Source organism: Cnephaeus nilssonii (assembly GCF_951640355.1).
Source record: "Cnephaeus nilssonii genome assembly, chromosome: 21".
Taxonomy (NCBI): Eukaryota; Metazoa; Chordata; class Mammalia; order Chiroptera; family Vespertilionidae; genus Cnephaeus; species Cnephaeus nilssonii.
The window spans coordinates 30,731,753-30,744,173 of record NC_137092.1 but is presented as its reverse complement, the minus strand read 5'-3'; the positions used below and the strand labels follow the sequence as shown (position 1 = coordinate 30,744,173).

The 12,421-nt window shown below is 47.2% G+C and overlaps 1 protein-coding gene across 5 annotated transcripts in view; it reads left to right on the top strand.

Moving 5' to 3' along the window:
• HHAT (hedgehog acyltransferase) overlaps nucleotides 1-7,387 on the top strand; it is a 174,308-nt gene extending 166,921 nt beyond the window's left edge. For 4 of the 5 annotated variants that reach the window (XM_079761624.1, XM_079761623.1, XM_079761622.1 and 1 more), the window contains one exon: nucleotides 6,131-7,384. In XM_079761624.1, the coding sequence (XP_079617750.1) occupies nucleotides 6,131-6,222 (92 nt within the window). In that variant the 3' untranslated portion in view covers nucleotides 6,223-7,384. Of the gene's footprint in view, nucleotides 1-6,130 lie in introns of all 5 variants that reach the window. The other variant, XM_079761620.1, reaches the window with a different exon arrangement.
• Nucleotides 7,388-12,421: the final 5,034 nt, after the last annotated feature.

The window sequence follows — 12,421 nt, the reverse complement described above, 5'->3', positions numbered from 1 at the left end:
CTTTATCTAACAGCGGCTCTAGGAAGAGAACATGTCAGCCGCATCTGCTGACATCACCTTTTCCGGTGCTCCCAGCCATTAGGCATCGCTCTCTCTCTCCCTTTCCTGCTCTCTCTGGCATATTCATTTGGGGGTGGGAGGGAGGGGGTGGCTGGTGTGGATGGCCAGTACATGCCAGGTGCCTCTTCTCCCAGGCACACCCACAAGTGTGGGCCAGCCTAGACTATGGGCGCTTCTGTCGGTTAGCTTTACGTCCCACAGGCTGGGGAAAGGGAGGCCAAATGGACATCCATGTGGTTTCTTGTGCAGGGATTTTGCAACAGCTGTTATTTGTGATTACCTGTATTGTATTCGAATGAGTACTCACGAGTCAGTCACCTGTACCCATGTGCCTTCATCTCATCCTCATTCATTCATGGACCGTTTTACCATGTGTGCTCTGGTCCCATGACCCGGGTGGAAAGGAGCAGCTTCATAGGCTGTCAGACCTGGTTCCACCTGCCGTCGGAAAGCGGACTCTCCTCCACTGAGTCCGGCCGCCTGTCCCGCCTGGGCGTCACCCCGGCCCGGGGACGCTCGGTGTCTCGGAGCCTGTTCCCGAGTGGGTGCTGCAGCTGCCAGTGTCCCTCCGCCTCCTGAGAGGGGTGGCAGGTATGTTCCCACCTTCTTCTGAAAGGGTCGACTTTCCTGTATCTGCACGCAACGACTTTCTCTTCTCCAGGGTCTCCTCCTTTGCAGATCACCACGGCCAGGTCTGTCAGCCACTCCTCCGTGACACGGTTCCCAGACCTGTGCCATCCCCGTTAGGGTAGCGGGCTTAGAAAACCAAACAGAAACCATTAAAGCTCAGCTGCTTCTATCACACTGACATTTCACTTATTAGTGTCGCCAGCAGTTTGAGGGTCTTGTCTCTGTCCGTGTTCTCCCTGGGCCTTTCGTCACCTGCACGCTTGGGTAACGGAGCTGGAGCTGAACCTGAAGGTGCAGGTGCAGCCCCGGGCCCCAGAGTGTGCTCTTAGCCCGCAGGGCACACAGACTGCTCATGTGGCAAGTGCCCAGGCTGCCTGACTAAATGTTAAGCACACAGTAGGTGCTTCATAAACACCAGCGAGGGTGAGGGCTGTCAGGGCTGTGTGTCAGAGACCCTGGTTCACACCGTGCACATCCCTTTGCTTTGGGGAAGTGGCTTTCGTGAGCTCGTGGGCCGGGCAGCATTGCTGTGTTACATAGCGTGGTCGTGGATTAACAGTGACCAGCAGTCCTAGGTAGGCGGTGCGTTAGGACTCGGGTCAGGGAAGAGGAACAGCCGTGGAAGCAGGTTCTGAGCGTGCAGCCTCTGGCCCCAGAGGCCAGGGTGGGGGCTGTGGTTCCAGCTGCAAGGACAGTGTTCTGGGAAGCAGGTCCCCCACCCATCTGCCCCAAGCGAGAGAAAAATCTGTGTTTTTCAGCACCGCCTTCTCCTTGCGCTGTCAGAGTAAATTTTAAAAAGTGTCAACAATAAAAAATTTAAATTAAAAAAAAAAACCACAACAGCAGCAGCTCTGGCCTGTCCTCGGTGCTTCCCCAATTTCACGTGAAGTGATTTTACTTTATGGCAGCGAGGGCTTCAGCGAACATCTGCCTGCAGGCCTGCACGGGCGGGCGCCGGGGAAGGATGAAAAACGCAGCCTGGGTTGTGAAATTGACTTCATCAGGCTGTGAAATTGACTGTGAACAACATGATTCATTAAAGACCGCTGCTTGTGCCAGTGCAAGTGTGCTCGCAGCACCTAGCAAGCGACTTGCCAGGGTGGCCGGAGGCTCCCTGAGGGCGCGGGGCCGCCCCCTCCTCTGTGTCACCTTGCTGGATGCCCGGTGGAGGCTAAGCCCGTGGCAGGCCAAACAATCCGGGCTCTCACAGCCTTCATAAAAGCTCGCCCGGGCACAGGGAGCATGCTCTTCAATGCTGAGTCTACATTAGGCATGAGACGAAGGGCAGAAACATGCTCACCAGTGCTTCCTTCGGCCTCCTTTGGAAAGATGGAGAAACGGAGGCCCCTGGAGGTGGGGTGACCAAGTGAGTTAATGATGGATGATGCTAATAAGAACCTGCTGCGTCCCCCTCCCTGTTACCTTGGGCACCACGAGTAAAGGGAGGAAAGCAGATTTGGAGGCAGAGGATTGCAGGGAAAGGGACAGGCCAGGAGGCAGGGGCTGGTGCGAGCCTGGCCTGCATGTGGCCCGCGTGCACACACAGCCCTGAGGTCCACGTTAGCTGTTAGACCTGGGAAACGTGACTGTACTTCTCTGAGCCTTAGTTTCCTTTTCTACAAACTGGGGCCAATAATAGCTCCCCCCTAAGGTGGTTGAGAATGGAGAAGGCGCCCAGCAAAGTCCCCGGCCACCTGGAAAGCTCGGCAGTCGTCTGCCTCCTCTCCGTGAGAGCCCACCGGGTCAGGAACGGCCATTAGAGGAGAGTTTTCTGCAGAGCTCCCCTAGGACAGTGGCTCCCAGAGGGCGGTCCTTGGGCCAGCGGGGTCCAGGTCACCTGGGCAGGCGTTAGAGATGCAAATCTTAGGCCCACCCCTTGGGCCCTTCCCACAGCGGGTGGGGTGGCGGCCCAGCCTTCTGTTTTAACCCGCCCTCCAATAGTTCTGAAGCGGGCTCATGTTTGAGAACCAATGCCTTAGGATTTCATGCTTCAGTTTAGAACCATCCAATCCTTCTTTCCCATGAGAGGATGTAAAAGAAGTGGGTGAGCTTTTTTGGGGAAAAAAAAAAATGCTGAGGCCTCAAAACCTGGGTTTGAGGCCCAGATGTGTAAAGTAGATGAGGGTATGCCCTGGACCATGTTTCTCAGTGGTTAGAGCATCGGTCTGCGCACCGAAGGGTCTGTGGTTCAATTTCCAGTCAAGGAATTGTACCTGGGTTGCAGGTTTGATCCCCAGCCCCCTGTCTGGGTGCGAGCAGGAGGCAACCAATCCATGCGTCTCTCTCACATTGATGTCCTCTCTTTCTTCCACTCTCTCTAAGAAAAGAAAATCAATGGAAAAAATGTCGTTGGGTGAGGATTAATAACAAAAAATGAATTGTATCTTCCTGCATCTTTTATTTGAAGACCTTGGGGCATATATGTCCTAGGACCGTGGTCGGCAAACTGCGGCTCGTGAGCCACATGCGGCTCTTTGGCCCCTTGAGTGTGGCTCTTCCACAAAATACCACGGCCTGGGCGAGTCTGTTTTGAAAAGTGGTGTTAGAAGAAGTTTAAGTTTAAAAAATTTGGCTCTCAAAAGAAATTTTGATCGTTGTACTGTTGATATTTGGCTCTGTTGACTAATGAGTTTGCCGACCACTGTCCTAGGACATTGTAGCATACCGTAAACCTGTGATTTGCTAGTGTTCTGTTACCTTTAAAAAATTCTTTTTACAACTTTATCGAGAAATTCATTTAAGGTATTTTCCAGATGTGTATACCCTTGAAAACATTCCCATAATCAAGTTGCAAACCATTTTCATCGTCCCCAAGGTTTCCTAGTGACCCTTTGTCATTCAGCCCTCCCCCTGCTCCAGCCCCAGGCAGCCACTCATGTGCTTTTTGTTACCATAAATCAATTGGAATTTTACATAAATGGAGTAGTACAGTCTGTATTATTTTGTCAATGGCTTTTTTCACTCAGCATAAATTTTTTTTATTGCTGTAAATGATATATAACATAAAACTTACCATCTTAACCATTTTTAAGTGTATGATAGTGGTATTCAGTATATTCCTATTGTTGTGCAACCATCACCACCATCCATCTCCAGAACATTTTTCATCTTGCAAAACCAAAACTCTGTACCCATTAAACAATAACTCCTCTCCCTCCATAGCACCTGGCAACCCCCATTCTACTTTCTGTGTCTATGAACTTGATAGAGGGGTTCCTGGTGTAAGTGCAAATCACACAGTATTTGTTCATTTGTGACTGGCTTATTTCATTGGGCCTAATGTCTTCAAGGTTCACCATATTGTAGCATATGTCAGAATTTCCTTTTTAAGGCTGGAAATATTCCATTATAGCTATTTTGTTGATTCATTCATCTGTCCATGGACACTTGGGTTACTTCCATCTTTGACTATTGTAAGTAATGCTGTTGTGAACAAGGGTGTACAAATATCTCTTCTGGTCATTCCTTTCCATTTTTGGGGGTGTATATGTATGTAGTAAAGCTATGTTTGATTTTTTGAGAAACCTCCATATGGTTTTCCATGGTGGCTGTACCATTTTACAACGTTACATTTTAGACAAAGTTTTTTGTTAGATCTGCTGCTTGTTCTGATTATCCCTTCACTTCTCAGAAAACCTTTGACTCCTCATGGCCCTGCATGATGATCATCTTTTCCTTCACTATCCGCAGCCCCTGCCTTTCCTGTCCCTTCAGACCGAAGGAATTGCTTAGAGAATTACTTAGCCATAGTAGCACCGAGTAAAATGACACTGCTCACTTTCTATTAGCTGTAGCCATTTCGCTCTGCATTCTACCTATTTCTCATTAGCTGTAGTTATTATATACCTCACCAATGGCTTATTAACAACTAGAGTCCCAGTGCATGAAATTCGTGCACTTGGGGGGGGGGGTGTCCCCTCAGCCTGACCTGTGCTCTCTCACAGTCCGGGAGCCCTAAGCGGAGCGAGCCTAAGCCGTCAGTTGGATATCCTTAGCGCTGCCGCGGAGGCAGGAGAGGCTCCCGCCACCGCCACTGCGCTCACCTTCTGGCTGAGGGCTTCTGGCTGAGCGGCACTCCCCCTGTGGGAGCGCACTGATCACCGGGGAGCAGCTCCTGCGTTGAGCATCTGCTCCTTGCTGGTCAGTGTGCGTCATAGCAACCGCCGTCAGTCGATTTGCATATTAGCCTTTTATTATATAGGATTATATAGGATATCATGATACCACCACCTGTATCTTGTTACTCCATCTATGATACCATCTGCAAGCAGGAAGAGAGCCTCCTCCTCCCTACTCCTACCCTGCCCCCTCCCTGCCTGCCCCTCCCTGTGTGGTAGCCACATCACGTGATCCCTGTTCCTTGGAGGGCCTGTGACGTTCACACTTCAGGTGGTCTCTCTGGTAGCTCATCCCTGGCCCTTTCCATCTAACAAATTCTTACCATCCCATATGGTGCAGTTTAACTGTGCTCTGTACATGTCATCATCTAGCACATATTACACGGCTCATAAATCCATGTGGTGTGTGTCTTTTCCAAGCGAGAGTGGGAGCACCTCTGACGTAGGACTAGATCTTTCTTTTTTGGCACCTGGTATCCTCCATAGCACCTCTGGCTCTCCAGTGCCCCCAATAAGTGTTTTAATAAGTAAAACATGTAGAAGACCCGAAGATCGTTAAGCAACAAATACTCAGCAGAAAGAGCTATTAATTAAAAGGAGAAAGAAAAGAACATCAGATATTCTAAGACAAGTACTTGTAGAATGAACCATTAAAAGGTGTGAGTTTTGAAAGCAAATGTTTAATTTAGGCTCTCCTGTGTGCTTACCGATGACACTCAATTCAAAATAATGGCCAATCTATATTTTGAGATTTACTATGGGTCTCATGGACTGTTGTTCTTTAAAAAAAATTTTTTTTTAAATTTTTATTGATTTCAGAGAGAAAGGGAGAGGGAGATAGAAACATCAATGATGAGAGAGAATCACTGATTGTCTGCTTCCTGCATGCCCCTTGCTGGTGATTGAGCCTGCAACCTGGAAATGTGCCCTGACAGGGAATTGAACCTCGACCTCCTGGTTCATATGTTGATGCTCAGCCACTGAGCCACACCAGCAGGGCATGTTGTTGTTTTTTTTAAAATTATTATTATTATTATTATTATTATTAACTGCTTTAGTTTTCTAAATATGTATTCTTTAAAAGCTTGCCCTGTTTCTAAACACGGTTTGCATTTGTGTTAGCACACCCCTCATTTCATGCTGACCCCAGTGGGAATGTAAGGTTCAACTTGCTGGCATTCCAGTTAGAGCAGACTTTGCAGGAGGCATGTGTCTTAATGGGTAAACCGAGGCCTATGCTGTTTGGAGGATAATTTGCATCTGTGGGAGGTCCCACCCCAGGCATTTCTAACTGCTCCTCCATCTCTGTCCTCCCCCTGCAGGCTGGCCGTGGGTGACGCTCTCTGTCCTGGGATTCCTGTACTGCTACTCCCACGTGGGCATTGCCTGGGCCCAGACCTACTCCATGAACTAATGCCGCCGGGCCCAGGCCAGCCCTTGCTGTCGGCTTCCAACGCAAATGGTGCTTCTCCTGACCTCATGCCCCAAGATAACCTCCAGGGGACCAGTGCTTGATCTGCTCTTTGGTTGAAGTTGCCTCGCTCCAACACCGGAAGCGTGAGACTCTCAACAACCGGAGAGTCTTCTAACTTTGGGGACCTAGAGATCGTCTCCCCCACCATCATCTTCCCGTTGGGTGAGCTGGGTCCAGAGCAGTACAGTGTCTCGCCCAGCTGCACATGGTGACACAGTGGTCCCAGTCCCAAGCCCCTTTGGGTTCTTCTCCTGCACCAAGAATTAAATGCAATGGGCATTTCCGGACTGAGACACAGGAATCCTGACGAGTGACAGGCCCGTCCTACACTGGCCAATGTTTCTGAAACGTTTTGGTGACACCGTGACCCTGCCCCATGTCCTGCAGTGTGGTCTCTGGAACCGGCGCTGGGGTTTGAGCTACACCTTCCCCTCCTCTGCAGGGAGGCGACAGTCACAGCTGAGTTTCCAATCACCCGGTAGACAGAATGTGCTCCGTCCCGTTCCAAGGAGTCAGTACCCGAGGAGACCTGCTATTTGAACTTCATCAGGGCGATCTCCCCTTGGCGGCTTGTTCCCCAGATTTGCAGAGACGTATAAACAGGCAGTGCCTCTGCCCGACAGTGAATCATTCCACATGGAGAAGCAGCATTTCAGAGCCAGGGGATAGCGTACCCGCCGACCAGTGCTACCAGGCAAGTTACAAAGGGTAAGGATGGCTTCCCGTGGTCTCTTCTCTCTCCACGCCGGTCCCAGCGTCATCTCCCCACTTAGCGGTTTACATTCGTGGTTTACTCTGTTTCGTTTCAAATAAAATGGAGCTTTTTCTATCACATAGATAAGTCACTTTTTTGTAGAATTGTTTAAGAACAGGGGTGGGGAACGTCCGGCCCACAGTCCGTATAAGGCCCTCGAAATCATTTGGTCTGGCCCTGCCAAGGCATTAGGGGTGAGTTAATGAAATGTTTGACCAAATATAGCAGGCTAATTTTTAAGTGCATAATTTTGTTTATGGCCTTTGGCAGAAGAAAGGTTCCCCACCCCGGTTTAGAATATTTTTTGAGGAAAATGTTTACAATCTAAACATACTTATATAACTCTTCATCTTCACTTCTCTGGCAAGATGCTGACAGGCTACTCATGGCTCTATGTGGTAGATCATTCAGAATGCTTCTGTTGGGCTTTGGATGTTTTTGAGAGGGCGGCGGGGGAGGGGGGGAAGGGTAGTGGGGGAAGTGAACAAGCTTTTAAAATTTGGATCCATAGTGTACCCAATTATGGGAGAACGTCAAACATCTCGGGCACATGAATTAAATCCTCCTGGTCTGTGTCACACTGTCCCTGTGTACTGGCTGTGCTTACCAACTCACTGAGCTTTAAATTCCTGGCGTGCAGCACCAGTCATCTCGCGGCGTCCTTTCTTCCTAGCCACTCTGTTTGGAAGAGAGAGGGAGGGGCCAGATGTGGATGAGCAGAGGTGGGCAGCAGCAGAAGGCGAAGGCTAGGAGGGCAGGCAGTCAGGGCAGCAGCGGCCTCAGCAGCTGGCTTGGTACAGGAGGGGACAGGCAGGCGATCCCAAGGTGCTGGGTACTTTTAAGGAGGGTATGAGGCTGGGGAGTGAGCACTCAAATGAAGAGAGTAAAACTTCCTAGACTGATGCTGATTTGGGATTTGTGGTCAGTCAGAGGGAGTTGGGCTGAAGTTTACATGAAAGAAAAGGGCTTTTTCCAAAGGGGGAAAGGGGAGTGTGATGATGATTATAAGGAAGTGTATGTACATGTATAAGTAATAGGAAAGATTTTGAACTCTTCAGAGAGACCATTTATATTTTAAAAAAGTAGGCTTATTCATTCTTTATGCTGGAATATATTTGAAAGTAATAATCCTGAATTTGTTTTAAGCTATTACATGATTTAGAGTGGTTCTCAGGAGTTACTAAGTGATTACTGTGTTTAGCTGTATATTTGAGGGCCAGTTAACCGATGTGTCAATTATGCCGGACCAGTGTTTTCTTACTTAAGCTTCTTGCTATTCCCCAACGATCATATGAAAATGATAACATACCTCTCTTGGTGCAAGTGAACTAAAATCTTGGAGTTTCTTTAAATGAAAGACTTGAGGTGCCTGGTCAGACAGCAGTTTCAGCTGAGGAGTATCTGGCCAGTCACGTTTCGGAGTCGTCAGCCCTGGCAACTTCAGGCATTGGCTGGGAAACAGCTAGACAAGGCTTCAAGGTCACCCCAGCACCCTTTGACCCCAGCCTCGCAAAAGCCAAAGCGCTCCAAGCACGATTGCCAAGACCATCCCCAAGGAGGCAAGCAAGACATCGGAAGGACAGCCAGGTCTTAAATCATTTTGACTAATTCTTGGGGCCACACAAGAGACTTAAAAGTATCGTATTATTTCTTCAGATTAATTTGTTTGAAGTGATAGCAGAAAAAACTTTATTCAAGACTGCAGACCTAGGGAAAAAAATCAATCATAATGATTTTATAATGATCTATATGCTGGGAGAATAGTAATTTAGTGGGAGGGGTTCCCCTTAAAGAAATGGATACTGCTCGTTTTGCTTACTTAAAACAATGACTAAGTATGAGAAATGAACCATAATGTAATGAGCTTGTTTTCTGGCAAATGGATCCATTCAGTAGGACCACTATTGACAAGCAGCTTATCCTAACAGTGCGGCCTCTCTCAGCATGTCAAGAAACCTTGCTGAGGCCTTTCTTTTTTAAAAATATGTTCTTATTGATTTTTAGAGAGAGGGGATAGAGAGATGAAAATATCGATGAGAGAGAAACATTGATTGGCTGCCTCCTGCATGCCCCCTACTGAAGATGAGCTGCAACCTGGGCATGTGCCCTGACCAGGAATCAAACCAGTGACCTCTTGAGGACATCTAAAGAATGTAAAGTTTACAGCTTTATTAGGAGAGATCTTTGGCATGAATACCAATCATTTGAAATTTTAAGCAATATACCCTTAAATTATTTTTATGTTTTTGCAATTTAATTAAGTAACAGGGTGAGGGGAAGAATGTCATTAAAAATACCGGATTCATTCTGTGGCCTTATGAGATCAGGCAGAGGCCTGAATTCGGCTTGCAGATCACAGAGGCTCACCCCTGAAGTTGTACTGTCTATGAAAAGAAAGATGCCCCTATTGAAATGTGGTCCATTGGCATTAAGTAGGAACTCAGGTTGGCAGTATTGTGGAGAATCTTGCCCTGAGCAGGAAGCCATACCTATTAAAACCAGAGCAGAACAGAAACAGTGCTGGTGGAGGACTACTTTAGGGCCAAGCAGTCCTCTGCCCTCGTAGCGTCTGAGAACATCAGTGAATTAAAGCACAGATCAAACTCGTTCTGTCAGCCTGTCCACACGGAATCATTCTGAAAAGATTTAGGTGTGGCGTCTTTTTACACTATATCTTAGAAGGCAGGACAGCATTCATATATCTTATACAAATTTCAATCCAAATTGTTCAAAGTAAAAAAGTACATTTCTCAGTGGAGGTCAGTTTCAGATAAGTGTTAAGTCAGTATGTTGTGCCATAATTTTCCAGTGATGAAGGCTTTGAAGACATCTCTGTAACTGGTAGAACAGACACAGCTCTACTTCAAGGTCATATTGCAAAGCCCCTTAACAACTGTTCACTTTGACACACAATCTTGGTGCCTCTAGAATTTTTTTTTTTAATCCTCACCCAAGGGTATATTTTTCCCCTTGATTTTTTAGAGCGAGTGGAAGGGAGAGGGAGAGACAAAGAGAGAAACATCGATGTGAGAGAGACACATCAATTGGTTGCCTCCCACACAGACACCAGGGAAGAAGCCTCTAACCACTGAGCAACCTGGCTAGGACTCTAGAATTTTAAGTTCTCAAACCCACAATTGTAGGTGCCTCCAAATTAGAGCTTCCCAAGCTCTCAAAAAGGAATAGGAAGTGCCATTCTTGTTCTGTCATTTTAGGTAAGAACACCCAATTGAAATTATATAAGGAAAGGCAAAAGTAAGTGTCATGTATAAAATAGTTTATTACCATAATAAATAAAATTAAACATTTTTTTTACAAATATCATTTGTGCTTGTTTAAAAATGTTGAGAAGGGAATATCATCAATGGAGGGACCCAAATGTTCCTCTTAACATTCCCAAGTTGCAGACATACAAGGGAGTTCCTGGCAGCATCCTCCACCTGCCACAAAAATAGTATCGGCTCATTTGCACTTGTGTTTATACATGCTCATTTGGACAAAGTGACAGATGCCAAGGAAAAAGAAAACCCAATGAAGGATTTGGCAGGACTCAATGGAAAGAGTGTTAATATAAGGAGAAGCCCCAGGATGACAAACTGCCCATGAGTAGGCGTCCTTGCCGTGTTGGCAGAATGTCGGATGGGGACAGTCCAACTGATGCAGAAATACAGCGTCTGAATATTAAGAGAATACATTCATTGGGGGCGTTTGAATCTTTCTTAACACAAAGGTAGTTCATATCCTGATACAAGATCCGTGAGCTTCTCATTGTACAACTAATGGATCCAGAAGTCACAGAGAAAGAGACAATGGCTCTAGGAAGAGTTTGATGGCGGGCCAGGAGGGCCTCCACCGGTCCGGCACCTGCAGGTTGTTCAAGTCCAGTTCTAGAGGTTCCAGAAGGAGTCCGAGAAGCTCGCGTGAAGGAAGTTTCATGTGAAACTAAGCTTCAGGCAGATTCACATTGAACTTCGGGGGATGGAAATGAAAACTTCTCCACACGAACATCTTGGTTCTCAAGAAAATGGTGATTTCTTTAACGGCTGCAGTTGGTGCTGAGAGGACACTGAAATCCCCTCCAGTTGGAGGGCACGAGAGCTGGTGAAGGTAATTTTCACTGAAGCGAGCGAGAAGACAGTACAATGATTTACACAGAAGAGAGGCTGTCCGGGGCCCAGTGGGCCCTCAGTGGGCCTCCTGTTTAAGCAACGCTATGTGAGGGGGGAAGAAAGGGGAAAGAGTGTTGGCGGCTCCAGTAGAGTTGGAGTTCCATTCAAGGGTCTTAAGGCTAAACGTCTTTATTGCACTTCATCAAATGCACTTCAATTTGCATCTCCACCAGGGCTCCCAAGATTTCCCAGAAGGTGCACAAGAGGAGGCAAGGTTCTTCCTACACCTGGTGTTCCTAAGGCATTCAGGTAGTCCCTACACAGACTCGGACAAGAGGCTGACAGTTGGCTTTGTCGACCTGAATAGAGAGGCAAGCTCAAAACTGCCAAAGAAGATGAGCTCTCAGGAATGGCCGAGGAGCTGCCATTTAGGACTCGCCTGTAGTTTGCTACAGTTTGCTTGTCCCGAATTGCAATTCCTCTGTTATTCCCAAATTCGTCTTTTTTTTTTTTTTTTTTTTTTTTTACAATTTTGAACTTGCCTGTTTATTTAGGTCACATTCCTTGGTGTCAGAAGTAGGACCCAAAAGAAATGACCTGCAAAGGTCGTTTGAGCCCCTCTGTGCTCATAGCTTCTGTGAGTCACCTTCACTTCCGGTTTGGGGAGTCTCCTCTGGGATTCTGAGCTCCCTCTCCCACTTTATTCAGAACCTATTGAAATGCTTCATTCTTTCGGTCTCAGCGGTCATTCTACTCGTTTGTTTTCTTGTTAGAAGTGCACTAGAATTTTGGTATAATTACTTTGGAATTTTCGAGAGCAGAAATTAAAAATATCAATGGTCATGGGTCCAGCAAATAGATCTTACCAGAGTTCTCACCACCTCCTTGTGAGAGTTTTGGTCTCAGAAGCAAAAGACTCTGAGAGAGGATACATTGGTCACAGAAAGGCCAGACTGACATCAGGTTGCCTGCCAACAGCCAGGAAAATTTCTGTGAAATGAGGGACACCTGGGCCTGAGTGGAACAACTAGGGCAGAAGTCGTTCTCTAGGAGAACAAAAAACAAAACGTATCCGTGAAAGGCACACAGTCCTAGTAAAACAAAACAACTCCCAACCTGAAAGCGCCCCCTTCAGACTGTTTAGGAATGTTTCTTTTGCTCTCAAGAGAAATGGGAGCCCAGGCCTCTGAATGCCCTAAGGATGGCCCTCCTTCAGGGACCCCAGCTGGCTTTATGTTAAAAGTTAGTTTTGATTCATGTGCATTTTTTTTTACTA